The sequence below is a fragment of the Trichoderma evansii genome, assembly GCF_050947405.1.
Source record: "Trichoderma evansii strain SZMC 28006 chromosome Unknown GGI43scaffold_3, whole genome shotgun sequence".
In the NCBI taxonomy this organism is placed as follows: domain Eukaryota; kingdom Fungi; phylum Ascomycota; class Sordariomycetes; order Hypocreales; family Hypocreaceae; genus Trichoderma; species Trichoderma evansii.
The window spans coordinates 969,040-994,167 of record NW_028145203.1 but is presented as its reverse complement, the minus strand read 5'-3'; the positions used below and the strand labels follow the sequence as shown (position 1 = coordinate 994,167).

The 25,128-nt window shown below is 49.0% G+C and overlaps 10 protein-coding genes across 10 annotated transcripts; 4 read left to right on the top strand and 6 right to left on the bottom strand.

Moving 5' to 3' along the window:
- The first annotated feature begins 97 nt into the window (after positions 1 to 97).
- On the top strand, positions 98 to 1,576 carry GGI43DRAFT_243594 (alpha-ketoglutarate-dependent dioxygenase AlkB family protein). Its single transcript, XM_083200717.1, has 3 exons — positions 98 to 287; positions 350 to 612; positions 678 to 1,576. Exons 1-3 carry the CDS (start codon positions 183 to 185, stop codon positions 1,306 to 1,308), a joined length of 999 nt encoding a protein of 332 aa, XP_083064029.1. The 5' UTR covers positions 98 to 182; the 3' UTR covers positions 1,309 to 1,576.
- GGI43DRAFT_243579 (ditrans,polycis-polyprenyl diphosphate synthase) lies at positions 1,342 to 2,577 on the bottom strand. Its single transcript, XM_083200716.1, has 3 exons — positions 2,389 to 2,577; positions 1,919 to 2,330; positions 1,342 to 1,853 (listed from the first exon to the last, which is right to left on the bottom strand). The coding sequence occupies exons 1-3, from the start codon at positions 2,482 to 2,484 to the stop codon at positions 1,375 to 1,377; spliced, it is 987 nt and encodes a 328-aa protein (XP_083064028.1). The 5' UTR covers positions 2,485 to 2,577; the 3' UTR covers positions 1,342 to 1,374.
- Positions 2,578 to 2,961: 384 nt separating this feature from the next.
- Positions 2,962 to 5,927, top strand: GGI43DRAFT_395990 (exocyst subunit SEC10). The gene is made up of 2 exons (XM_083204918.1): positions 2,962 to 3,343; positions 3,412 to 5,927. The coding sequence occupies exons 1-2, from the start codon at positions 3,148 to 3,150 to the stop codon at positions 5,763 to 5,765; spliced, it is 2,550 nt and encodes an 849-aa protein (XP_083064027.1). The 5' UTR covers positions 2,962 to 3,147; the 3' UTR covers positions 5,766 to 5,927.
- Positions 5,928 to 7,548, bottom strand: GGI43DRAFT_395987 (tRNA dihydrouridine synthase). Its single transcript, XM_083204917.1, has 5 exons — positions 7,393 to 7,548; positions 7,231 to 7,309; positions 7,050 to 7,152; positions 6,641 to 6,965; positions 5,928 to 6,570 (listed from the first exon to the last, which is right to left on the bottom strand). The coding sequence occupies exons 1-5, from the start codon at positions 7,437 to 7,439 to the stop codon at positions 5,952 to 5,954; spliced, it is 1,173 nt and encodes a 390-aa protein (XP_083064026.1). The 5' UTR covers positions 7,440 to 7,548; the 3' UTR covers positions 5,928 to 5,951.
- Positions 7,549 to 8,239: 691 nt separating this feature from the next.
- On the bottom strand, positions 8,240 to 8,894 carry GGI43DRAFT_380387 (cupredoxin domain-containing protein; the record flags this gene model as incomplete). The annotated part of the gene is made up of 2 exons (XM_083202974.1): positions 8,240 to 8,581; positions 8,643 to 8,894. 2 exons carry the CDS (start codon positions 8,892 to 8,894, stop codon positions 8,240 to 8,242), a joined length of 594 nt encoding a protein of 197 aa, XP_083064025.1.
- Positions 8,895 to 11,480: 2,586 nt separating this feature from the next.
- Positions 11,481 to 14,197, bottom strand: GGI43DRAFT_395983 (E3 ubiquitin-protein ligase). The gene is made up of 2 exons (XM_083204916.1): positions 13,175 to 14,197; positions 11,481 to 13,106 (listed from the first exon to the last, which is right to left on the bottom strand). Exons 1-2 carry the CDS (start codon positions 13,882 to 13,884, stop codon positions 11,669 to 11,671), a joined length of 2,148 nt encoding a protein of 715 aa, XP_083064024.1. The 5' UTR covers positions 13,885 to 14,197; the 3' UTR covers positions 11,481 to 11,668.
- Positions 14,198 to 15,122: 925 nt separating this feature from the next.
- Positions 15,123 to 16,706, bottom strand: GGI43DRAFT_243533 (fumarylacetoacetate hydrolase family protein). Its single transcript, XM_083200715.1, has 4 exons — positions 16,534 to 16,706; positions 15,845 to 16,465; positions 15,584 to 15,774; positions 15,123 to 15,512 (listed from the first exon to the last, which is right to left on the bottom strand). The coding sequence occupies exons 1-4, from the start codon at positions 16,549 to 16,551 to the stop codon at positions 15,470 to 15,472; spliced, it is 873 nt and encodes a 290-aa protein (XP_083064023.1). The 5' UTR covers positions 16,552 to 16,706; the 3' UTR covers positions 15,123 to 15,469.
- A 995-nt stretch (positions 16,707 to 17,701) lies between these two features.
- On the top strand, positions 17,702 to 19,918 carry GGI43DRAFT_380384 (uncharacterized protein; the record flags this gene model as incomplete). Its single annotated transcript, XM_083202973.1, has 2 exons — positions 17,702 to 19,029; positions 19,540 to 19,918. The coding sequence occupies 2 exons, from the start codon at positions 17,702 to 17,704 to the stop codon at positions 19,916 to 19,918; spliced, it is 1,707 nt and encodes a 568-aa protein (XP_083064022.1).
- A 118-nt stretch (positions 19,919 to 20,036) lies between these two features.
- On the bottom strand, positions 20,037 to 22,890 carry GGI43DRAFT_395971 (RTC4-like domain-containing protein). The gene is made up of 2 exons (XM_083204915.1): positions 21,795 to 22,890; positions 20,037 to 21,741 (listed from the first exon to the last, which is right to left on the bottom strand). Exons 1-2 carry the CDS (start codon positions 22,537 to 22,539, stop codon positions 20,555 to 20,557), a joined length of 1,932 nt encoding a protein of 643 aa, XP_083064021.1. The 5' UTR covers positions 22,540 to 22,890; the 3' UTR covers positions 20,037 to 20,554.
- A 79-nt stretch (positions 22,891 to 22,969) lies between these two features.
- GGI43DRAFT_395970 (Dynamitin-domain-containing protein) lies at positions 22,970 to 24,908 on the top strand. The gene is made up of 3 exons (XM_083204914.1): positions 22,970 to 23,354; positions 23,407 to 23,466; positions 23,535 to 24,908. The coding sequence occupies exons 1-3, from the start codon at positions 23,316 to 23,318 to the stop codon at positions 24,705 to 24,707; spliced, it is 1,272 nt and encodes a 423-aa protein (XP_083064020.1). The 5' UTR covers positions 22,970 to 23,315; the 3' UTR covers positions 24,708 to 24,908.
- Positions 24,909 to 25,128: the final 220 nt, after the last annotated feature.

Here is a 25,128-nt window from a genome sequence, read left to right as displayed (position 1 = left end):
ACAGCGCTCGACGGGATCTCAGCTGTGAAGTGGGTCAAAGGGAAGCTGTGGCGCGAGCTCATGCTGGCAAGGCTGGGCTTGTGATGTCACGGTTCCCTGGATATGAACGCGTTCTATTAGCTATACGACTATACATTTTGCTTGCTCTGAGAACATATAATTAATTATTTATATGGGATAGAATGTCACAGAAACGAACTATTGATGCCTTCTTCAGCTCTGCTCCAAAGCGGCCCCGCAAAGACATCAACAAGGAAGGAAACATTTCAGATGAGCCGGATGAGATTGTGAGTCTAAATACATAAACGACTATATGAGTTTCCTCGCCTTTTTACTTACGGTTATATAGACTACAAAATCGCAACATCCAGAGTATCCATTTCCGATTACTGATTTTCCAACTTCAATAAGCAAAGAGCTGTCATCGTTACCTGCTCGCCCTGGCAAGGTTATCAACAACGAACCAGACTTGGACCTATTGTATTACGAGCCTTATATCCCCGAGTATCTTGCGCGTCAGATTTTTCAACATTTACGAGCAGAGCTGCCCTTTTACAAGGTAGAGTACCAAATCAAGAGAGGAGGCATTGAGACACAGGTGCGCACGCCAAGGTAAAGTCTATACAAGAGCTCAATCTATATGATAAAGGAGAAAATGTGTAACTAATACAAATGAGTGGGAAAAGATGGACCACGGTATTTGGACTCGACGAAACATCCAGCTTTGACGAGACAGGAACAGTGGTGGATGCGAATACAAGAATGAAAGTGCTGGTAGACAAACGCTATGATAAATGTCCACCTCGGCCCTTGCCAAAATGTCTCGATGAGCTTCGACGATCCACGGAGGCAGCGACAGATTGCAAATTCAATTTCTGCCTGGTAAATTATTACGCCTCGGGTGCAGATAGCATTGCGTTCCACAGCGATGACGAAAAATTTCTGGGCCAGGAGCCTGCTATTGCCTCCTTTTCGCTGGGCGCACGACGAGACTTTTTGATGAGGCACAAGCCACCACCTCCAGGCCAGGAAGCAAATCCACCTATCAAATCAAAAGTGATTAAATTTCCAGTAAATAGCGGGGATATGATCTTAATGAAAGGGAAAACACAGTCCAACTGGCTCCATTCTATACCGAAACGCACAGGGAAGAATCAAGAAGATGGAGGAAGAATCAATATAACTTTCAGAAGGGCCATGATCAAGGAAGGGACAGAAAATTATTATAATTATAATGTCGGAAATGGTCCCATGTATCGTTGGGATAAGACAAGTCGAGACATGATGTTATGGAAGCCTTCAGAATAGTAGAGAAAATATAAATCTATCTATACGAGAATGAATATCTGTAAGGGAAAAAAAGCTCCGCTTGATTTATTTGCCGCGGCGGAATTGTGCAGAAGCAAAATTTCTCAGAGCCTTAAGGAACACTTGGTAGCCGAACGTCTCGTTGTCTTGTAGGCAGAAAATCTCAGTCAGTCGGATTTGCCACGGTGGGTAGCCTGATAGCTCGACGTAAGGAGTGAAAAGGATCAACAATTCGGGCTCTGGGAGGATGCCTTCTGAGAGCTCGGCGTCAATGAGCTCTTGGGAAATATCTCGTGGGGAAATCTTGCCCCGTTGCGACATGTCTGCAAGAGTTCTCGTAAGGTCAACGATAGACTCTCTTCCATCTTGGTAGGAAATCAGATGAAGCTGCAAGTGTCCATGCCTACTCTCCTCCAGCATGCGGGTGGGGAAATCATCCTGGTGGGGAGAAGTTACAGAGAGCGTTGGGTGCTCGGCGCCAAAGTAGAATGTGAATTTCTGGATGACAGCCTCATAGACTCGAGGCATATGCTTCTTCAAGACACCTTTAATTTAGTGTTAGCTTTGCTGGCACATAAGATATCCAAAAAAGGACTGGTCGAGAACTTACCTGATTTCTCATATATTGACAGCATGGGAATCTCTGCACAAGCACACCAAGTAGCAAGCTCAGCTGTCTCTTCAATCAACCGGTCGAGGTCGTTCTTCGCCCTATGCTTCCCCTCGGTCTTCAAGATTGCGCTGAGGTGCTTGGGCTTCTTGTTCAATCCCATGATGTCTCGTCGAATGTACTGCGGCGTGGCATGGTGGTAATAGAGAATCGAAGATATCTGATAGGAGACGCCGTGCCATGTCTGTCGCGATTTGATATATAGAGAGAAGATGCCATGCATAAGGGCGAATACGAAGACAAAGATTTGATTCTTGATAAAGCGTCTAACTCCGAGTCGGGATCTGCGTTGTGCGGCCTGTCCAGATTTGTTCCCGCCGGTTGGTCCATCATTCGGCGAGGGGAGAGAGGCCTGCCAAAAAACATCAGAGGTGTACAGCATAATTTCGGATGTCGCACACTGCTCATACCTTGAAGATGGCTTGTCTCTGTGCCTCTGTTAAAAGGCTATGGCCCAGTCGCTCGTCGGCTCTATATGCCTTGGTATTCTCATAGTTCATGGGCATGTTGAATATTTGCAGTCTCGAAAGACTGTCTCACTAACGGCGAAGTGATTCGGGATCGCGGGCAGTAGGTATACAAGGAGCCAAACTTTCGAGATCGGTCGTATTAAGGGTTTTGTTGTTGGTTAAAGTTGGATCTGAGGGAGGCGAAGCCAGGTGCGCGCCCTTGCGATTGTGGCGGCTGCCCTTATGGCAAACGAACGAGGAGGATCAAAGACGTGTCCATCCAGCAAATTGCTGGGGAGAAAAGAGTTGGGGCGAGAGGCGATGCAAATGAGCTGCTTGTCTTTCACCAAATTGGGTACCTGTAAAATTGTACCTGGTGATTTGCATGTGTCCTCTCTCCTGAGTGGTCCGACGAGCCACGGGAGGGTGTGGCGCAGCTCGAAGGTTGCCGGAGACGTGGCGTAGCGGGGCTCGGCAGGCATCATAGCGTTCCACTGCCTGCTAACAGGGTCACGTATTCCAAGGAGGTAGCGAGCGAGCTATCAAGCATTCTACGGATAGCGACAATCGCACGAGGCTGAAGCTTCGCGACGACGCAACGCGACAAATTGGCTGGGCGGACTGTCGAATATCGCACACATGAGCAGGTGTGGCAAATGGTCGTCAATTGCAACTTACACATAGCTCGCAGATGCGCCTTCGCCTTGACGCTCGCCAACCATGGATCGGTCCAGCGGGCCCAAGAGCATCTTCCCTAAGGGCCCGAACTTCAGCCTCGATGACTTCTCCAACAAGGATTTCATAGTCAGAGACTTTGTGGATAGTCTTGCAGAGAGTGCTATGCCCTCGAGCCGTCGCTCAGGCCCTACACAATCCACAACATTTGATCCGAAGCCACTGATCAGAAGCTTTGAGAGTACGACATGCAGTCACAACAAGAGATAATGAGGAGGGGGGCATTTATGCTGACGAAACTCTCTCCAGATGCCTTATCTCAGCTTGCCGTCCTTGGGGATGAGCTCCAAGAGAGGGAATCCGAGCTCCTTTCCCAGGTGCGCCGGGCCGAAATCCAACATGACCAGACACTCGATACCCTCGGCCGCAAGCTCGATGAAACCATGGAATCCTTCGAAGCCCTTGACATTTCACTAAATCCCGGTAGCACAAATGGCAAAGATATAAACGGAAAGCCTGATAATGGAGGAAATATCGCCGTTCAGATCGGAGAGAAGCTAGACGACTTAGATAAGAAGAGAAGAAGAGCGCAGGATACAATCTTCTTAATAAACTGCTGGACGGAACTTAGCGAAACTGGATTATTGTCATCCCTTGAAGATATCAGGCGGCAAGGTGGTGCCGAGAACAAAGTACGATGTGCCGTCATTGCTCGTCAATTAATGAGAATCAGCCAGCAGCTCGACCCCTTGGCCTGGGGAACACGAAATGGCAACAGAGCCAGTATAGCCAGCTTTGCAACACTGACAATCCGAGCACGCAATACCCGTGAGATTCTCGAAAAGTTTTGCGAGACGTTAGAACAAGACCTGTTGCAACAGTTCAACAACAGCTACAAGCGGCAGAACTTCAATGACATGTTGGAATGCGCAAAGGTGCTGTACGATTTCAACGGAGGGGCTAGTGTCATTGCAGTTTTTGTAAACCAGCATCAATTCTTCATTGACCGAGATCAACTGATGAGTGACGAAATGGCAGCTGACGGCGAAATGTGGGAAGCTTTGGCTGATCCGGACACGGAGCCTCCGGGTATCGAACCGAGCTTGCAATCACTTATCGATGAAGTCAAGATCGTCATGCAGGAAGAATCATTTATTATTAAACGAGCGTTTCCTTATTATGAAACGGTGCTCATCAAGTTTATTCAACGAGTCTTCCAACAGTCTATACAGCAGCGGTTGGAGAAGGTTCTAGATAAAGCTGAATCGGTCTCAACACTAGCATTTTTGAGATCCTTACACTCATCGAGGAGTTATATCGGCTCCCTAGTGGAAGATTTGAAGATGCATGGCCTGACCGAACACCCAGAGCCTTGCTCGGCGCAAATTGCACAAGCTCTAGACCAACAACTGGACGAGCTCTTTGTCCCCTTTCTTGTGGGTAGTGTCTACATTGAGCGAGAAAGAAAGAGCTTGGAAGAACTCTACGGCTCTTTGCTTTTCAAGTTCAGCATATTCCACTCAAGGCGTAAGAAGGCGCCATCCGGCTTTATGGCTTCATTGGCCCAACAAGGCACGCAGATTATACAATCTGCCAAGGATGCTTATCTCGAACGGCTTGAGTCCTCTGAACTTTCGGATACACAAAAAGCGATGATGCTGCGAGTTGCTGGCCTGCAAGACAAGGGGGAAAAGGAGGACAAGAACGAAATCGAAGTATCAGACGAGGATGGAATACTTAGCGTATCAAACGCCAAGAGGATGTTAAAATGGATGGCAGAGAGCGTCCAGAGAGTACTCGAGCTAGGATCTCAACTCGACACACCGAAAGATGTCAACATCCTACTAAACTTGCTGCTCACAAACATGGGTCAAGTTTATATCGACACTGCGCTGGACGCAGCACACTTCCAGGCCACCGTTCTGGAGAACACAAAAACGGAGCCAGACATGTCCTATTTACCACCTATCCGGCCTGGCGTGACAATTTCGGCTCTCATGGAACGATTCATCAGCACCGTGCTCATTCGACTCGCTGAATCTAACACGACTGTACGCAAGAGCATGGAAGCCCAGAAGAAAATGGCTATTGACGCCATCGAAAAGAAGACCAACGTCATTATAAAGGTATCTGTTGATGTCATTGTCAACTGGGTCATCAAGTCGCTAGGCACACAGAAAAAGCAGGACTTTAGACCCAAGGACGGCGAGCTGGAATCGCTCCAGACCGCTACATGTCTTCACATCTGCCAGTTTCTCGCACGGGCGAGTCAACACGCAAGCCAGGCTATCGACGGGCACAACGCAGAAAAATTCTTCAGCGAGCTCGGCCTCGTGCTCCACTCTCACCTGTTTGATCACTTCAAGAGGTTCCAGGTCAATGCTACGGGTGGTCTGATGGTCACGCAGGACATTGCAAAGTACGTCGCGACGCTGCGGGCGTGGCCTCTGGCCAAGGACGTGGAGACTGCGATAGAGATGCTTACGGAGATTGGATCGCTGTTCATCGTCGGGCCGGAGGCGCTGAGGGAGAAGGTGAGGACGCTGGCGCCGGGGTCGAACTCGGTGAGGGGGAAGCTGTCCAAGGCAGATTTCAAGGCGTTTGTGCAGAAGCGAGACGATTCAGGGACTTATGGCATACAGGGTATTTTGACCGGCTTATGATTGATCTGAGAAGAGTGGGTGTCGTTTTTAGTTTTTGTATCTTGCTCTGTACATGTTTGATGAGAGTTGAAGAAGCGTATGTTTGAATCAAACGAATACCAAGGAGAGACGGACAATTTTTATTTTACTCATTTTTTATTCATTCATCTATTTTTAAAGTGATAACGCTCTCATTGTGTTGATGTTCTATAAGTCCCTTCTCATTCCTCCCTTCTGCCCCGTATATTCCTCAATCTTCTCATCCAAGAAATCTATCAAATCCGCCATGTTTGTAAATTCCACCAGCTTTGCTCTCTCCTTCTTGTTCAGCAGCGCAGACTTGTCGCCGCCCATTCCAGGGGCGCACATCTCCTGTACGTGATGCACCACCAGCTTCAGGGGCAGCGGACACCGCGCGACATTACACATGAAGGTCTCGACAGTTTCCCAGGGGCATGAGGAGTGGCCTGCGAAGAGGGCCGGGTTGGCGAGGAGGCCGCGGGCGGACATGAAGCCGGAGAGGTTTGTGTTGCTTGGTCTTGGTTGCTGCTGTTGTGTGGCGGGAGTGTCCTGGGGGTCTTCTTTGACCATGAGAGTTGCGAGGTCGGGGATGGTGGATTTGATGGGGAGGGTTGCGAGATCGAAGACGTCGCCGGAGAGGAGGATGGGGAGTGTGCGGGAGTACTTTTCGGTGAGAATTTCCAGAGCTTCGGTGCGGATGGGAGTGGTGGAGGGAGTGTGGCGGGTTCGAGGGTGGATGGTGACCCAGTCGACGAGACGGTTTTGGGGGTGCCCAATGACTGTATCGAGGAAGTCCATCGTTCTCCTGAGTTTGAATCATGAGTATGAGTTTGTTTTACATCTGCCTTCTGTGAGATGTATAGGATGTGCTTTACCTTAAATCATCGTGAACTCGTATTTTGACGCTCACGCTGCGTCCCTTTGAGCTGTGCATGTCCTCCTCCATCTTCACGCCCCATCCATCCCTCTCCAGATACTGCCTCGTCTCAACAACCATGTCGCGCACCCGCTCCCTCTCATTCATCAGCGCAGCGCCGAGCGTCTCGGCACAGGCCCAGGACTGAGGACATCCGCAGTTGAGATCGACGCCCGAGACGAAAGGTGCGACAAGGGTGGATGCGCGGGCGAGTTCCTGGGGATCGTTGGCGCCGAATTGGACGATGGTGGGAGGCTGGATGCCTGAAGTATTGATTGTGAAGTCTACATCTCACTCTATCAGTCTCTGCCTCATTTTTCTCTTTCGTTTACCATATGTTGAGTTATATGGTAGCTGATGAGACGTACCGCTGTCTCTGGCAAACTGATTTCTGTTGAATTCCTTGGCCAGAATCATGGGTGTCCAGCATAAGTCAACGCCATATTTGTGAACAGTCTGGCGAAAGGCAAGCTACACAGATGGGCCAGCAGTCAGCTTCCTATCCTCATATCTCTATTACTGATGCAGCCATCATGAAATAAGACTCACCTTGCTGTAGCGCACCATCGGCGCACAGGCATACAAAAACCTGTCCTGCCTCCTCGCAGCATCAAAGATCTTGAGCGGACTATCACATCTCTAGTTAGTCGTCGATGAAAATCTTACCCTACAGGCTTTTTGAAGAGATCCAGTCAGAGGATGCAGACTTACTGCGAGGAGGCTACTACCACATCTTCATCTCTAGTGATGGACCCCATGGCGAACTGCCAGCCAAAGGCTCGATTAAATATTATATTTATGAGATTGCGTTGGAAGTTTATGAGAGATCGGCATCGACGGTGACAAAGACCCTTTCGTTAGTGTGTGAATAGGTAAGCCACTTTTTTTTTTCTCACAGATCGGACATGGTTACTGTGCGAACTATTAAACGCAGGCACTAAGTTTTGGGCCTAAAAGTCTTGGCAGCTTAGTTGAGAATATTCAATTCAACGACTTCTATAATATGCTAGTTAGGCATTTTGTTAATATTTGAAGACCTAGAGAGAATAAAGAGGTCTGATTATCTCTTGTATAGTAGAAATAAAAAGAGTTCCTGAGCGTATAAGTAAAAAATAAGAGAAAAAGCCCCAAAGCCTAATTCTTACAGAGGCATGTAGAGTCACAAATGATTGCGTCTCAAATCATTTATATCTGGATTATAAATTTTACCATAGAGCTCATCAATAAAGCTCATTAAAAGCACATATCTAAAAATCAAATCACCATATTGTTTACTTTTACTGCAAAAGAATTGATGTTGGAGGTATAATCATTGTATTTGAACTCCAAGACTTGCCCGAAGGCGTCTATGTAAAATTGCCTTGACCATAATAAATTTTGAAGATAGAAATAAAGAAGCCACTCCCCCAGGGATAAATTATTGGCTACTTTTCCGCACGCTGCCCCAAAAGAGAAAAAATCTTTGACTCATCGTACATGCCGACATGTATTATTCACAGTTCACCATTAAAAAATCCGTTCAGTTTTTTTTTTTTCTCAGTCTAAATGCGTCCAGCGCTTAGAGGGCGAAAGCAACGGCAGCGCCAACAACGGCAGCAGCCATGCCGGAAACACCGAGGCCAGCGGCAGCGTTGGTGGTAGCCGCAGGAGGCTTGCCAGTGGTAGTGGCGGCGCCTCCAGTGGAGGAAGAGGCGGCGAGGATCTTACCACCGAAAACTCCGGTCTTGGGAGACTCGTTGGTGGTGACCTTCTCAGCGGCAGCCTTGAACTCGGCGAGGGTCTTGTTGGCGTTGGCGTTGACAGCACCGACCATACCAGCACCGCAGTGGTTGCCGGTTGACTGAGAGCAGTAGAACCAGATAGGAGTGGTGTTGTTGACCTCGACCTGGAAGACGTTGGACTGGAGGATGAATGTTAGCATATCTGATGTAGTTCTATTGTGGTGCTTGTAGTCAACTTACGTTCTCAGTGCCGGTGGTGGGGAAGAAGCCGGAGTAGAAACCACCCTCAGCCTTGGGCTTGCAGGGAGTAGCGAAGTCGGCGGCAACAACGGAGTGGTTCTTGGGGTGGTAGTGGAACTCCAGGATATCACCAACGGCGGCAGTGATGTCGTTGGGAGAGAAGGTAAGACCGCTCTCACCGACGTCGATGCGGATGGTCTTGGCGCTGGCGACAGCGGAGAAAGCAGTAATGGCAAGAGTTGAGAAGAGCATTTTGGCGGTTGTGTTTTGGTTTGTTTTGTTGATATTAAAAAAAAAAAGAAGAGAAAAGAAACAATTAAGTTTGTTTGGCAGGCTTTGGGGTATCACTTGAAGAAGATGAGATTGTCTGGGTTAGAAAAATATCAAGAACCTGAGGGTGTGCTGGTCTTATATGCTTCTGTCCCTTCATGAACGGTCGACTAGCCGCCACCTCCCATTGAAACAGCCATGATGGGTCTGAAGCATAGGCATAGCGCCCAACGAAGCGAAGTTCGAGCCCCTCAAAACGTTTGCTGGGGAATAAACCAAGTCGGAGCACCCCTGGTTGTTCCACACCCCCGGCCATGCAGAAGCCTCATTACAACCACACGGCCCCATGCAGACATAGAGGGGCGTGGGCTGGATGTGAAGACTGTCATTGGACCTGACGAGATGCTGACGCTTCAAGATTTGTTTACAAACCTAGATGCATAGCGTTTTCCGTTTTGCGTATCAGTCTAAGCCCCGTATAAGTCCATATTTGTGCTAGCATTCTGTACTATTGCTGATAGCGGCCGTAAAGACGTACAAACTACAAATAGCAGTATGTGAGGTAATGCTATCCGAATGTAAGAATATACTCCTATATGGAGCCAAAAGGAGAGAGCTTCCATGTCCCACGGGGCGACGCTACCGCAGACTGCGTGGCAGATTGAATGTGGTATTGGCCATAGATCGTTCCGGACCAACGTCGTAGCGTCTCTTACCATAAGCTGAGACGACTGAGATCTCGAATTGGATTAGATCCGCAGCCTACCTTTGGCCATATCAGGCATAAACGGGGTCCAGGGGCTGCAGCATTGCGGATGCCGAGAAAGCTTGTTTCTTTTGAAAGCAGGCTGGCGGCCATCGCTAACACAGCCACTCAGCTAGCGGCTATCTGCTGGCTCTCCGTTCATCGTTTGTAGATTGAGATTGGCTTACAGCCTAGAAAGATTATGGGTTTCATGCTCGTGGCATTGCTTCATAGGCAGAAGCCTTTTGCTTGCCCTGTACGTCGTATTGCTCTGGATCCAGCGCCAGTCTGAGTTGGAAAACGCTGCAAGAGCATAAGGTTGCACTGATGATACCCATATCATATCCGCTCCCCTACCCACTTCCCATGTTTCCTCATCACTGGCTCCAAGACTTCTTCAACGCGGCCTCCTCCTATTCCTCGCCCTCTTCTGTTTCACGTACCGTTTGCCATTGTTTCCATTGTTTCCATCAGAAACAACCCACAGACGTAGCGCGACGCCGCCCAGCTGGTGATACACGCTGTGCTTCGAAACTTGCCCCAGCCCGGAAGCGTGAAGAGCCGGACAGAGCCCAGGTCGGCTGCACGCACTGGACCGTGCGGCCCTTGAGCAGCGAATGCTTAGCCAGGCCTATCAGGCACCAGCATTTCCCGCCAAGGGGTCGGTTTCGAGCAATCGCGGCCTAAAATAGTCTGACAAGCCAGGGTAATAATCCGACGACTGAAAAAGTCTGGAGGTGGAGGAGGTTGCTGCTGGCTCGGCCACTCACAGGCGCGCCCACGTGCAGAGCCCCCACAAATCGTTCTAGCGCACTGTTTTACAGCGCTGGGTGAGACGCTAATAGTGCGTTTTAGACTGTTTTGGCGCCGTGGAAGGGTGAAAGGGGCTTCGTCATGCCTCTGCATCCGTGAAAGCGCCTGTGAGTATTAATTGCGGTTTGATTTGCATCAATGTGGTAATTTTAGTAGCGCTGGTGCTATATCAAGGTGTTCTTGTTGCTATTGCGGGCAGAGCAGCTGCACGCCCACTTGCCTTGCTAAATCGGGACTGCTTCGTCCATCGCGTCGTCCATTTCCAATCAAACGTTATGAAACCTCAACGTTTCTTGCGACCTCCTGACGCCTCCAGCTTGGTGCCGAGTACCGACTGCCAGACTCGGCTGCGAAGAGACCTTGCTAAGTCATCTTGTGCTCAAGCCAAGTGGTATCTTGGTCAGCGAAATGACCGCTAGGCAGTAAATAGTAACCAGTTCCAATTCTAAATTATCGTAGCTTACTACCTGGCTATGGTATGTGTAAATGCCGATGCGACCAACAAGCTGGTTTCTTCATGATGTAGCGTTGGATATGCTGTAACTTTGTGGCTTAGCAGAGAGGATGATATCAATTGATAATCCATATAGTTAGCTTCGGCAGCTTCCCGAACTTGAAAATAATATTCTGTCTCTTATACAGGGCACAGCCATCCGGATGTTGGCCTCTCCAGCACGTCAGCTCCACTACAACTGATAGAACCATTGTCTCATCAAGGAAAGTTTGGATAAAACTAGAACCGGTCGATGATCGTTTCCTTCCCAGGGCTGAGCTACAGATGCGGGATGTCCTTTACTGCTTACCTCAGATGTCTATCGCAGTGCCAAGTATCGAGTCGAGTATCGTATCTTGAATCATGCACGGAATAGATGCCTACGGTGGAAAGGGGGGTGGAAGACAAGTCCAGTGGATGGCATTTTAACATCTAACCGCCTTTGTTTTGCTACTTCTTACTAGTATCTCCCTTCCGGTTTATGCACGGAAGAGCAGAGTGAGCAACTGAAAGATAATTGGTCGCCAAAGTGTTATTTCTCGATTGCGAATGAAATCTAATGCGTCTATCCTACTAATACAGGTATCTGGCTCTATTTCTCGGCTTCATTAAACATATCGAGATGCCATATCTTATTCCCAAAGGCACTTTGCGTACCAGCGAGTTTAATCATTGCATCCTAGGGTAGTCCCAAGCAGAACTGCCTTACTCGTCCAACTCGACGCCATACAGACTGTCTGCATCGTCTTCTGTCTCTTGAATCTCCATGACGTTAAGCAGCCGCTCACGCTCCAGTATCACCTCCTGAATCCACTCCTTCTCAGCCACGATTCGCCTCGCCAATTCCGTCTCTTTGTCCAAGTACGCTGCGTCCATCCGTTTACTTGAGCTGTACATGAACTCCTCTTTCACAGTTCGCTCATCCTCGAGTCTGTCTTTATAATGGGCTAATTGGTCGTCCCGCCACCTCTGCCACGCTTGATATGCGGAATCCAAACGCTGGCGCAATGGCTGCATGCTTGCTTCGATCTTCTCTTCTCCTCCATCCTTGTCACCCCAAAACTCGCGAAGCTGTTGAAGGTAATCATCCTCCATTTGTCGTTCTGAGACCACTCGAGCGGCATATTCTTTCTCATATTGATCTTCCCTGGCTTTGAGCTTGACAAGCATCGACGAGTCAAGGTTCTCGCGCTCAGCCTGGTGCTTCTCTTCAAGCCGCTTCTTCTCCAGTTCGGCTTCCGTGGCTAGATCTCTGGCATCGTCTTCCTGTTTGGAATCAGCCATGACATGCTGAAGCTCATGAAGGGTATCCAACTTGTCCCGCAGCTGTCGGTACTTGATCTCGACGTCTTGACGGCGGATATCTTCTAGCCTGAGCCTTTCCTCGACCACAGCCCGCCAACGTACCTGTTCTAACCTTTCCTGCTCCAGCCTTTCCGCCTCAAGCCTCAAAGCCTCCTGGCGCTCAAATTCCTCGATCTGAGCCAGAATATCACGCAACTCTTCCGCATCCGCCTGTTCGTTCAGCATTCGCTGTTCCCTCCGAGCCTCAGCTGCCTCTTTGATGGCACGTAGCTGTTCCATTGTACATCCGCACGTTCGCCATCGCAAACCGCACACGTAACAGAACTCAGCACCGCATCTGCACGTCATATGCTGACATGCCTCTTTGTGTTCCACCAATGCATGACAAGAGATGCAGTGTTTCCAGCCTTCTTCTTCCGCTAGCACGTTTATCAGATTCAAATCATGGTCCTGGGGGCAGTCATCATTCCCATGCGCTTGGCCCCGGCAAATGGTGCAGGTGACATGATTTCGCTCGCAGCGGGCTTGACGCTTCGCAAGGCTGATTTTGCCTGGCTTAATCCAAATGCCACACCCAGGGGCGTAGCAGTACACCCGCTCGCTGATGGGGATTTCCCACTCCGATGACCTTTCGTGAAACGTCTTCTTGAGATCATCGGGGATATTTTTGAGGACCGTCTTGAAGGGGATCTGGTTCAAGCAGCACTTTGGTGGCCACTGCTGCTCATTTTGAACTGCTGCTGATACAAGGCGAGCGAAGCAGTCACGGCAGTAGTTATGGCACGGGACTTTTACCGTGTCCTTCACGGGGATATCATCCAAGCAAGAGACGCATTCTCTAAAAGGAGGAATATATATGTGAGCTAATGGACTATAAGTATAGGGTCTAAGAGTACCAAAACTTACACCAGTTCATCGGGATCTGGCGTCTTAAATATCTTGGATTTTCGGAGAGCTGCGATAGCTTCTTGAGTTTTCGGATCGGATGATTTCGCGTCAAAGGATAGAATCTTCGCCTCTAGCTTGTGTCTGAGAGCTTCTCGAGAACGTCCAGCAGCACTAGTTTCTCCTCCTTCTGGGCTCCGCTGGAACATGTTACGCAGCCCAAACTTTCGACGCTTCTCTGCTTTTGCTGGAAGGCCATTGCCTCCTGACATCATGAAGTCGGATGTTGTCTTTGGTGCGACTGTGCGTTTGGTATTGATATTTGATGATGATTCGGCTGGTGAGTCTTCGGTCGGAATGATGACAGGCAAATAAGGCTCTTTGCCTTTTGCCTTCTGCTTCTCCTCGGCTGTCCGTCGCTCAGCTTCTTCAGTAGCCTCCTTCTGCAACAGTTCTTCTTCGGCTCTTATCTTGACGTTTCTAATCGAGCTGAAGATGATTTCTAGGAGGATTTGGGATTTGATAGTCGGTGCTTTTCTAAGTGCGGCTGGAGGTGCGTATTTGCGCCAGTCCACGCTGGTGACTTCGCCGGGCGACTCGATTTCCTTGCCTTTGCTGGCATCTTGTAGCTTCTCGAGCGCCGTGTACGGATTTTCGTAAAGGGTGATGGAGTCATCTGGCCCGAGCGACGCAGATGTGAGCGCGTGCAGCTCCACCGTAGATGTAGTCATCGTGTAAGTCTCTTTGCCGCCAATAGATGATAGTGAATGAGTATACGCTGCAGAACTGTAAATCGAGAGGCAAACTTCGCTCTCTCTGTGACACTTAACTAGGAACGTCAAGTTTATAAACGCAGCGGATTTATCGGCCTCCAGACTGACGCAACTACGATATGACTACACAAGATGGGCTCGTGCTACCTGCATCTGACGCCAATCTAGCATGCCAGCAAACTTCTTGGCCAGGAGCCGCAGTCTCTAGCCTAGGCTCATCCATCGAGCAAGGCACCCCGACCTAGGCAAATCAGCCTCCTCACGGCTGGCCGGGCCCATCCTTTGGATGGTACTCCAACTAGGCGTATAGGGGGTAGACAAAATAAACGGGATAGTACATGTGGTTAAACAGATAAGCAGTGTTAGTATGAAAGGACTTGTCCATATATGTGCATATATCGCCTGTGTGTTAATACACAGGCATTTACGAGATACCGGTTTCGGTGTAATGTCTATTTTGTCTATCAAATGGCACGGCCCCAGGAGATACAAGTACTACCACTACTCGCCCCGGATAAGCCAGTGAGGCGTGAGCACGTCCCACCCGAGGCAAGTTTGCCCTGCTCCAGGAAAACAACATCGGAGCTTGCCTAGCTATCCTTCGTATCGTTGGTAATGTGAGGCGAGAAGTGGATAAAGCTTGTGCTGCGAGGCGTTTAAGCATTGTAGCTGAACTGTTAGCGCTGGCTTCAGCCACTGGCCAAGAGCACATGTGCTCAACATCTGCGCCGTAGAGTTCAAGCTACGAGAATACAAGGCGAAATGAGCGCCTGTCCTCTTTCTGTGAAGATCTTCCATCAATACTTGGGCAGTTTAATTCATGGTAACATCGTGAACTTCTGGTTTTGACACCTTTGGTTGCCAACACTTTGACTTCTTTGGTAGCCGTGCTGCACCTTCACGAACCCCCCGGGGAAACCCGAATTAGCAAAGCGGCCCCATTGACCTTGTTTCATAGAGAAGCAGGATGCTCAAGAAGGCGATCGGACAAGCATGATTCATGGTTCTTTTGCGGGATGGCAGCTTACCAGGATTTGGATATGCACATCAGCCGCACGCGTGGATGGCTGCTGGCCACTGAAAGCCTCCACGTGGGCGCCCTGGCCGCGCTATCTACCACGCTTTTGATGGGCGACCAGCATCACTTCATATCTATAAGTGCAGTAGTAGTACGATGAGCTCCTCATTCATCTTGGAAAAATTAAAAAGGCACATAAGACGACATTCTACCGGAAATTTATCAGCGGTAAGGTTTCAGTCAGTGGTCAAGCATGCATTAGACCGGTGAGGCCCCATGGCAAGACAGCATTGCCAACATTGAGTCTATTAATAGTGGTGGTTCCTTCAGTACATTGTGCGTGTATTTGCTGTTGCTCTCGTCTTGTTCGATGCCCATGAAGCCAACCGGAATCGTTTCCGAAATGTGGCTTCTTCTCAGGCTCCCAAATTGTTGCCTAGCGGCGAGGCATGTCGCATCCATCCTACGAGCAACTCCTACCAGGACTTATAATCAAACTCTTTGTTTCCTCCTTCCATATCCCGGCTAGATCTTAGCTTTGGGTGCTTCAAATTCCACCTTGTTGGTACTAAATGGCGCGCAGAGTTAGCTTATAGTCCTGCCTTGGTCAATTTAACCCATTTCAAATAAGCAACGTACCACGTGCCGACGCTGTCGAGTCCAACTTCCACGACATCTCCATCCTTGAGCCATAGCTGTGGCTTCCGACCCATTCCTACGCCTTCTGGAGTGCCAGTAAAGATGACATCGCCAGGCATGAGAGTCACGCCGCGGCTCAAGAATGAAACCATTTGTCGTACGCCGAAAATCATGTCTGAGGTGTTTCCGCTCTATACGCCCCGGTTGTTCAGCTTCAACAAGTTTCATTCGCGGACAATGTCATATAATTGAGTCACTTACCTGAACGGTTTGCCCGTTAACTTTGGTCCAGATATTCAGAGTTTGTGGATCCTTGATAACATCGCCCGTCACGATAGCCGGGCCAAACGGTGCCCAGCCGTCAAAGGCCTTGCCAAGAGACCACTGGCTTCCTCCATGCTTGAGCTGCCAGTCTCGATGGGACACATCGTTGCCAATGGAGTATCCAAGAACATAATTGAGCGCATCAGCCTCAGACACATCCGAACACCGCCTCCCGATCACCACGACGAGCTCACACTCGTAGTCCAGGCCGGTCCCTTCTTGCGCCATTGCGTGGACAGGAATCGGGTCAACTGGGCCAGACAGAGCTGTGATGGGCTTGTAGAACAAGACGGGATATTTTGGCTCCGGCATGTTGGACTCTTTGGCGTGTTTGGCGTAGTTGAGTCCCAAACATCGCACCGTCTTCACCTGGGATTGGGCCAGTGGAGATAATAGCAGGCGCACGCCAACTTCTTGGTCTGTAACGTGATACTTGCCAAAGATGTCTCCTTCAATAATGCGCGCACGCTGGGCTTTGGCAATGTCGCTCACTCCCTGTGGCAGGATGGCATCGCCGTAGTATGTGCGGCCATCTTTGGCCAGGAAGCGAATGAGACGCTGTCACTGTCAGACTGGTGGACCGCATTGAAGCTGCAGTTACATGGAGAGTGTGTAGAGATGCTTACTGTAAATCTGCCGGACATTGCTGCTACTAATACTCAAGGTGCCTGTTGAAGACAATAATGTAGTGGTTGGAGTACAAGAAAAACCAAATTCACTGCTCAATGGATAGATATATGCAAGGAACACTTTCTTCCGATATCGTCATTCTCTATTACATACTACCATGAATGGATACACTTTATTATACGGCAGATTATTTAGCCTCCGCATTATTCTCGAGTTGGTCTCCGCACTGGCGCCGACCCCAGCTTTGGCCGCAGACGCCGATGCTCAGTGGTGGGAGGAGCTCCGGCAAAAATATTCCACCAACTAATTGGCCCCAATAGCCTGAATGCGCAACGACATCGCAAACTCCGCCAGAAAACGATGCGTCTCTCGGGCCTGCAGAAGGAGGTGCTGGCGCTATATCGCCAGTGCCTGCGCGAGTGTAAAAAGAAGCCGGAGGTGTGTATTGATTTGGAGAAGAAAGGATGGAATTAATTTACAAGTTGAATTTGTAATTTGGCTGACTTTGGTTGAAAAGAATACGCGAGCTCACTTTGAGCAGTATGTGAGGTGAGACTGCTAATCTACGCTTAATCTGAGGGTATCGGACTTTTTTGGAGGCTCATTATCTTCTTATAGAGCTGAATTCTCAAAGAATTTGGCCATTGATAAGCGCGATTTCGCGGCCGTCGAATTTCTGCTTCGCAAGGGTCATCGGCAGTTGGACGTCTTCTCTTCGCCTTGGATCACGGATATCAGGTAGTTAGTTACCTTGGCAGCGCATTTACAACATTCACTGGGGCAGTGGACCATGGCCTCCTATACCATGTATCATTATTATTGCCGTGGCTTCCGCCTCCGGCCCTGCCCCTGCCTTCAAGATATATAACGTCGAAGCAGCATCTGCCATTTACCTTTGGGAGGAAAACTCTATGCTGCTTCATCGCTGGACCTTCTCCATTGAGCTCAGTTGCCCCTGGATTTACGGTCGCTCTCCCCTCAATCATCTCTCTGTCGATTTGACAACAAAGCGTTTTACAGCCTCTTTTACAAGCCTAGTTTAGCAACATCTAGACCATTCCATTGTAATAAAGTATCGCCGTCTCCATTGCTTCTCAGCTTTCTTTCCAATAGCTTCATCTCGTAAAGCTCTCGTTATTTTCCGTTGTGGACTTACATTACTCAATGGCTACCTTGGAAGCCATCCCCGAGACCGCCTCTTACTTACTTGATAGAAACATTCGATATCGCGACAGCCTTCCAACGGCATCATTCCATCGGCTGCGTCCGAAATCTCGTGTTGTCATTCTCTCCAAGCGCTCAGGCCGAGTGCGCACTCCAACTCGCCAAGAATCTCCTGCTCCAGCGTCTCCTGGCTCAGTATATAGCAGCGAGACGAGGCAAGCTCCTGAGCAGCATTTTGTGGAAGGTCGCTCTCATAACACACATAAAAGCTCACCGAATCCTTCTTATCCCGCCCAAGCCGACAATCGCACGACTTGTGATGCGAAAGCCCCCTTCAACAGCTCTAGTACGAGGTCCCTCGATGCAGCATCCTCTATTGATAATTCTTGGGAGCCTTCCGAGCTATCAATTAATCTGGATTCTTTCCCGATACCCCCGTTAAAAGTTCCTCGCCGCCAACCCGCGTTTGCTGGCAGTGCTTCAGCTACGCTTGCGAATCCATCACAAAGCCATGCTACAGCATTGCCAAATCCTGAGGCATCGGCATGCTTTCCAAAGACGGGCTTTTCATCTCCTCAAACGCGACGAAAATCCCATGTATACGTGCAAAGAAGCCCACATTCCCCACGTAATTGGCTTCTTGATGGTACGGCTGATTTTGTAAGCGCTTCTAAGCATGCCTCTATCGACTCTGCTCTCGTGGAAGCTATATCACGAAGCGTCTGCCAGCAGCTCCGACTCTTTAATGCATTATCAAAGAATAATCAAGATAAAAAGGTCTCCCGTGCATCTAGAGAAGCTCTTGAAAGTCAACACAAGAATCGTTCGCGGATACCCAACAAGCCAAATTCATTAGAAAAATTCTCGGAAAGCCGACAACATGGGCAACCAAAAGGAGTCAGGGTTCCAAGGCAACGCACGAATCAACCAGTAACGCCTGCAAAATCTAATATATCATTACATACAGTATCTCCACTACTGCCCTTTCGCCCAGAGTTTAGAGCGGCAGGATTAGCAGTAACCTCAAGGGACCAGAAACGTAATTTTCCCGCCTATATTGCAAAGCTGATTTCATCCAAATCATCTCGGAAGAAGAATAATCACCCCCGTGGCAAGCGGCCAAAGGTATCGAGATTCGATGGCTTTGACGAAGAAGATTCCAGCCCGAGCTCAATGAGTGAAATATCCTTTGCCGCGTCACAAGACTTGGATGAATGGCGATATGCGCTGATTGACGAAGCGCCCATCCGAAAGCAAAAGCGGCGGCCCGCCAAGGAGAAGAAGAAATCAAAACGGCACTGGTTTTCTTGCTTCCCCAAGGACGAAGAGTCTGTTTCGGATGGAGAATAGGCGCACTTCCGACAGATATCTGGAAACGCCGTTTCGAGGATGCCCAGAGACAGGCCTCCAACGCCTCCTCCAAAACCCACACCACTTATACTTCCACAGCGAAATGGTCGAGGGAATAATACTCGTCCAAGGGCTGACTCGAGCCCACGCAGTCCCCGCCACAAAAGTTTTGGAGCTGAAGATGATGATAGAAGTGCATTTAACACTCACGCCGAGGCATGTCATTGTGGCCACTACGATGGTGAGCCAAATTCTAGGGGGCATGGTTGCTCGCGCCCTCGTGGCTATAGAGCACATACAACTCAAAATATTTCTGCTCGTCAATCAGGCCCACAAAGAGCCCAAAGCTCCTACAAAAGACAATATCAAAGCCTCCCAACTCAGCGGTTAAATAGAGGGTTATCGAGAGAGAGTCGGTACAGGACAGCTCCAACGTCAGACCAACCTCGTCCAAGTTTTGACCCTGATCACATTGGAGTATGCTGCAGGAGCAGTCGCGGTATCACTTCTCAAGCCAACGCGCCGCCTAATGTTCCCAGGAGGACCTCATCAATCCCAGAGAGTTTCTCAACTCCGGAAAATGAGCGTGAAGGAGATACAGGTGTCTTTGACCGAGATGTCCTCCGGGGCTTGCATATTGCGGCCTCGGCGGCTTGTGATGAAGAAGTAGATACATTTGTACGCAACAGAACTGGTTTGCGACTTCGGCGATTTCTTGCAGACTTGATGGTACTAGAGACTCTGCGTGATGTTCAACCTGATGAAGGTGGCGGTCCAGGTGCAAGGCGGAAAAGGTCAACTCTGAGGAAGCTGAAGCAGCAAATTCGCCGATCTCGAGAGATTGGGGAGTTTGGAATGGCAGGTTGATGGGATTTTGGACGTTCCTGATGACACTGGTGTCGATATTTTTAAATTCTTATGGGGATGATGTGTTTACTGATTGAGATTATGGTATTAAATTGTTGGACTAAGAACATAGATATTATGGGAGATGAATCATGTACTAATGTATAGATAGTGCTCTTCTTCGTCTTAAGCTATCATATCATAACTGGACTCTACCTAATAGTCTTTTTTTCTTTTCTTTTCTTTTTTCGAATAAAATCTCTTCATGCGAATCGTCATTTCCTACCTGTGTTAATATACGTGCCAAGACAGTAGGATCCGAATCCCGTTTCAGCTGAACGTCACAAACACCATCTTATTTCTTTGTAAGATTGCGCTAACTGGGTAGTTGAAGAAAGAAAAGCTAGGTAGGTATCCTAAGTCGGGGGGTAGAATATATACATATAACTCGCCATTAATTTCTAGAAAAAAGTATCGAGGCTGGCAGCAAATAAAAGGGCCAATACAACGAAATTCGTACAATCATTTGCCCTTTTAGCCACGATTGACAGGGGGGTTCTTTTTTTTGTTCTTTTGTTTCTTTATTTTTTTTCTTGTCCATTAAAAAGAGCAAACACATACTAAAAGCTCAGCTCGCCATACTCACTTGAGAGGCAATCAAATCTCTCCATGCACCAGCTCGCCCAGGGCTTTGCTCTCTTCCAATATGCCCCTGGCTTCATCCAGTGAGACCTGCATGTCCTCCATGATCAGCTGCATGCCCAGCTCTGGCACCAGCACCGACTGGATAAAAGCCGGCGGGCCTCTTCCTGCGATGACCTTATCCTGGATGGCCTTTTTCTTGAGCATATCGCTAAACTCCCCAACGAGGTAGTCGCACATCATGTTGAAGCCTCGTGGGCCGTAGTAGCCCGGGTTGAGGTTCTCTTCTTTGTTCATAGACCGGCCTTTGCCCAGCGAGATCTTGTCTGCCAAGACGGTGCGGTAGTGTGATTCTTCTTCGCCATTGATGATGCCGAGGAGACGGGCCCGGTGGCTCTCGAAGCGCTCTGTCAGGCTCTCCCACTGGACCTCAGGGTATGATTTCAATTCGTACGTCTCCTGTGCTGATGTTTTCCTGTGCGACTCGCAGAATTTAGTCTGCATCTTGACACTTAGTCGCTGCCTGCCCTCTGAGAACTCCTTGAGCTGCTGCATGTTGACTGAAGCACCGCACCAGGGACACAGCGCCTGGCCGTCTTTGGGAGCTTCCTTATCTGGGAAAATATCCCCGAGGGAGCTGAGATCGCTGCTACTGCTTTCCGCATCAGATAAATCGCCGTTATCGATGTCGTTACCGCCGCTGAGTCTTTTGCGCATTTTGAAATCTGAGAGCTGTGCCGGCATTACGAACCTCGCCGGTGGTGGTGAGGGCGACTTTGGCGATGCTTCTTTTGCCTTCTGAATTTTAATAGCAGCATTTTTCTTCGCCAAACGTAGCAGTGGATTTTGTCTTCGCTTTTCTTTTGGCTTGTTTTTTTCAGGCTCGGCAACGGCAGTGGTAGATTTCGGTTGGCTGAGAATCGGAATGTCGCCATCATTGATACCGTTGTTGTCCTCGTCGTTGTCATTGTTATTTTCCTCATCATTGTCGCTGTCGTTGCCAAAGCGAGTGTACAGCAATCGTTGACGAGGTTGGCGTTGTTTGATGGGAGACGAAAAATCGTCAGAATCTGGTACGATGAACTGGGAGCTCTTTCGAACTGATTTGATAGCACTATACTCGAGAGGTCGAAGTACAGGCAATGTAGGTTCTTCTGGGATTGGGAAGCGTCGATGTTTGGGTAATGAAGGTTCTTCTGAGACTGGGAGGTGTTAATCATTGCAGTTTGGTACACAAATATACTAATATACAGACCTTTAGACTTTCGGCTTTCCTGCGAATTGAGGCTTCTCCTCCCCCCAAAAGTGTTTTTCACTTTGGGTTTCTTTACGAAACCCTGGCTATTCGTGAGATGACTAGCAGAGCTCGAGGGTAACGCAGATGAATCTGGTTCGTTGACTGCATTTCTTTTTGAGTTTCCCTTGCTGTTGGAGATGCTAGACACTCGTTTCCTCTTCCTGGAACCGGGTTCTACCTCATCGGATTCTTTTGGAGGCTGAGATGTTGCTTTTGTCTCTTGAGATCTTGTTCGAAGACTTTGTCGCCTGCCATCTTGATTTGACGACGTGAAATTGGTAGCCGAAATTGCTCCCCGAGGAGGGGGTTCTGAATCTGAACTATCTGCATAGAGACGCGCTTGCTCGTCAGATTCTAAGCTGGGTTCTGCATTTTCAGCATTTTCGTCGTTGTTGTTGTCGTCGTCGTCGTCATCGTCGACATCGCTTGACGCAAGAGGAGGCGCAAATATATCTTCTGGAATGGGCTCGGGGATCTTGAGCTGAGAGCGTCCCCCTCGGGGCTTAGAGTCTGATTTATGTGTAGCAGTCGTCGTCTTCGCGGCTGTTGTTTTTGTTTTTGTTGCTGCTGCTGCTGTTGTTGTCGACGTCGTTGTCGTCGCCGCCGCCGTTGTCGTCCCAGTGTTGGGTTTCCACGATTTAAGTAGTTGGCCAGGCGAGTGGCGAATACTTAAGCCAACTCTCCTTGTTGGAGGCGTAGTCATGATACCCTTCTCCTTGTTAAAGAGAAACCTCCAAAGTCAATGCCCCTCGGAAGAAGCTCCGAGCTCCAAACGGGGTGTGGCCACACAGCCAACGGTTATGCCACAAACTCAATTGCGGCAGCTGGTCTGGACAAGGAGTAAAAGTCTGCAAAAATGAAACCCCTTGGCCAATTGCGTTGTCTTTCGGTTGGGGCCTTGGTTGTCGGACGTTACACCGCGCGTCCAGTTTCGACGCGTGAGGTCTTCCTACTAAAGTAGGGAGTTTTGCTGCTTAGTTCGTTGATGTGTTGGCACAGCAGTAGACTAAGTAAGACGGTGTCTTTAGGCAGAACATCGCTAAAGCTTGGATATCGAATTGGCGGGGTCTGCGTTGTCACAGTGAATACAGCCGATCTCTATTCTTGACAATCTCTACAATTCAGATACAGCTATAAAATCCATCAGATCTTCCCAGCTTGCAAATAAAAAGTCATGCATACGTGATATAAAAGGATTCATGACGCTATTGTAGCAGCTCTTGTGTGTAGGGAGACATAGAATTGATAGCCAATTGCTACGGCGCCACCTCTAATTGGTGGCACCTGCTGCAAGCCACTCTGCCGGGAGAGTCGACCCCTGGAAGGAAGGCCCAGGGCTTTGATAGATGCAAGCTCCGAAACCCTTCACCACCAACTGCAGGCCACAAGCAAGCAAACAAGGCTTGGCCGCAGAGGCACTTTTATAATTTCTCCCAGGACGCAGCTGGCTTGCGACGAGATCCAGCGTTAATATTCACTATGGCGCTTAATAGAAAATACGCGGCATTGCCAGACCTAGTAAGCTCCTGTGTTAAACACGCAATAGCTTAGCTTCTAACTCCTCATCTAGGATTCTGCTCCAGATATCTACGAGACTCCAGAGTTGACCGATGACAACTCTACAGTTCCAGTAAGAACTATGCACCTCCATGTTTTCTCCTACTATTGATTATGAGTCCAAGTTAACGATCGAAATAGACGACTGCAGCTCGAACCCTTTCCGACGATGAATTCGGTGTAGACGACGACTCCCAGAACATATCGCGGTCGAGATTGCGTATTAACGAAGCGCGCTCTCGGTTTTCTCCTTCCCACATTGACATCAGCGGAGCAGACTTCTCAGACCGTGTTGACGGAAAGCGGCGATCGTACAAAGCCTCCAGCCGCCGCCAACGAATACTACAAGACGGGACAGAGGAGCTTGGAGACCTCTCTGATGACGACGATGCGGAAAGTTTGGAACGAAAGATTGCTCGCCTAAAGCGAGAGGTAGAAGAGACCAGAGACGAATATGCGAAGCGAAAGGCAGCCGCAGACGGCGACAACGATGCCTCCCAAGGCGACATACGACTAGAATCTCTAAGCCAAACCTTGGATGACCTATCTAGACGGTCTGGCATCACCAGCATCAAGAAATTCGATGCGACATCCTCTAATGCAGATGAACCTGCCACAGAGTCACTCGATGCCGGGCCAACGTACACCATAACCTACGCGCCCACTTACGAACAAACGCATGCACTTGCTAAAGCTGCGGACTTCGATCGCAGGCTGTTGGTCTTAGAGAGGAGCCTCGGCATCAGCTCCTCATTCATGCCAGAAGCTGGAGAAGGTGGTCTCCCTCGAGCAATTCTACCTACCCTCGACTCTCTGGAGAAACAAGTTTCGGCCCTGTCGCAGGCGTCAACTGCCAACCTGGACACTATCAGCCGCCGAGTACGAGCACTGGCCTCTGAGCAGGACAAGCTGAACGAATCACGCGAAAAAGCCAAGGCCCTGCGGGAAGAGCTTGGCAAGCACGCAGGATCCTCGCCTGTTGACACCTCTGAGCAAGAGGCTAAAGTCAACGCCTTATACGCAATCCTCCCTACAATTGAAAACCTTACGCCTATATTGCCCCCTCTCCTCGACCGCTTACGGTCACTCAGAGCCATTCATGCCGACGCCGCAACCGCCAGCCAGACCCTCGACCAGATCGAGAAGCAGCAGGCGGAAATGGCAACAGAGATCAAACAATGGAAAGAAGGTATTGAGAAGCTAGAAAACACTGTCACCAAAAGCGACGAAGTCATGAAGCAAAATGCGGAGGTCATGGAAACCTGGGTAAAGAACTTGGAGCAGCGATTAGAGACGTTGACACAGAGCCAGTAGGATGGCACTCTATTGATACCCAATAATGAGATAAAAGCTACAAATAAAAATAGACTTAACCACCTCCTCACCAATACTCCAGTTTTATCGGGTAAGCTTTGAAATGGCTTAGGCCTATCACGTGTAAGCCGCAAGCGACGATGTGCATAAAAAGCCTCTCCAGCCGCGTGCGTTTGTTTACTCACCCTCATCGTTATCAAACCACGATTCTCTCCTTGAACAAGATACAAATTGTTCGCCATCTGGGATGATGTAAGTGTAAATTTGTTTTTTATACTTTTTTGCATTTCGCAAAATCCTAGTCTAGTATGATGTTTCAAATTATTAGCATGTATTACCTGACTGTTATGATGCTACTTTTTATCACCAAGATCTCTGATCCTAGAATCTTTGACTCATAATATTATAAATGCCGCTCTCG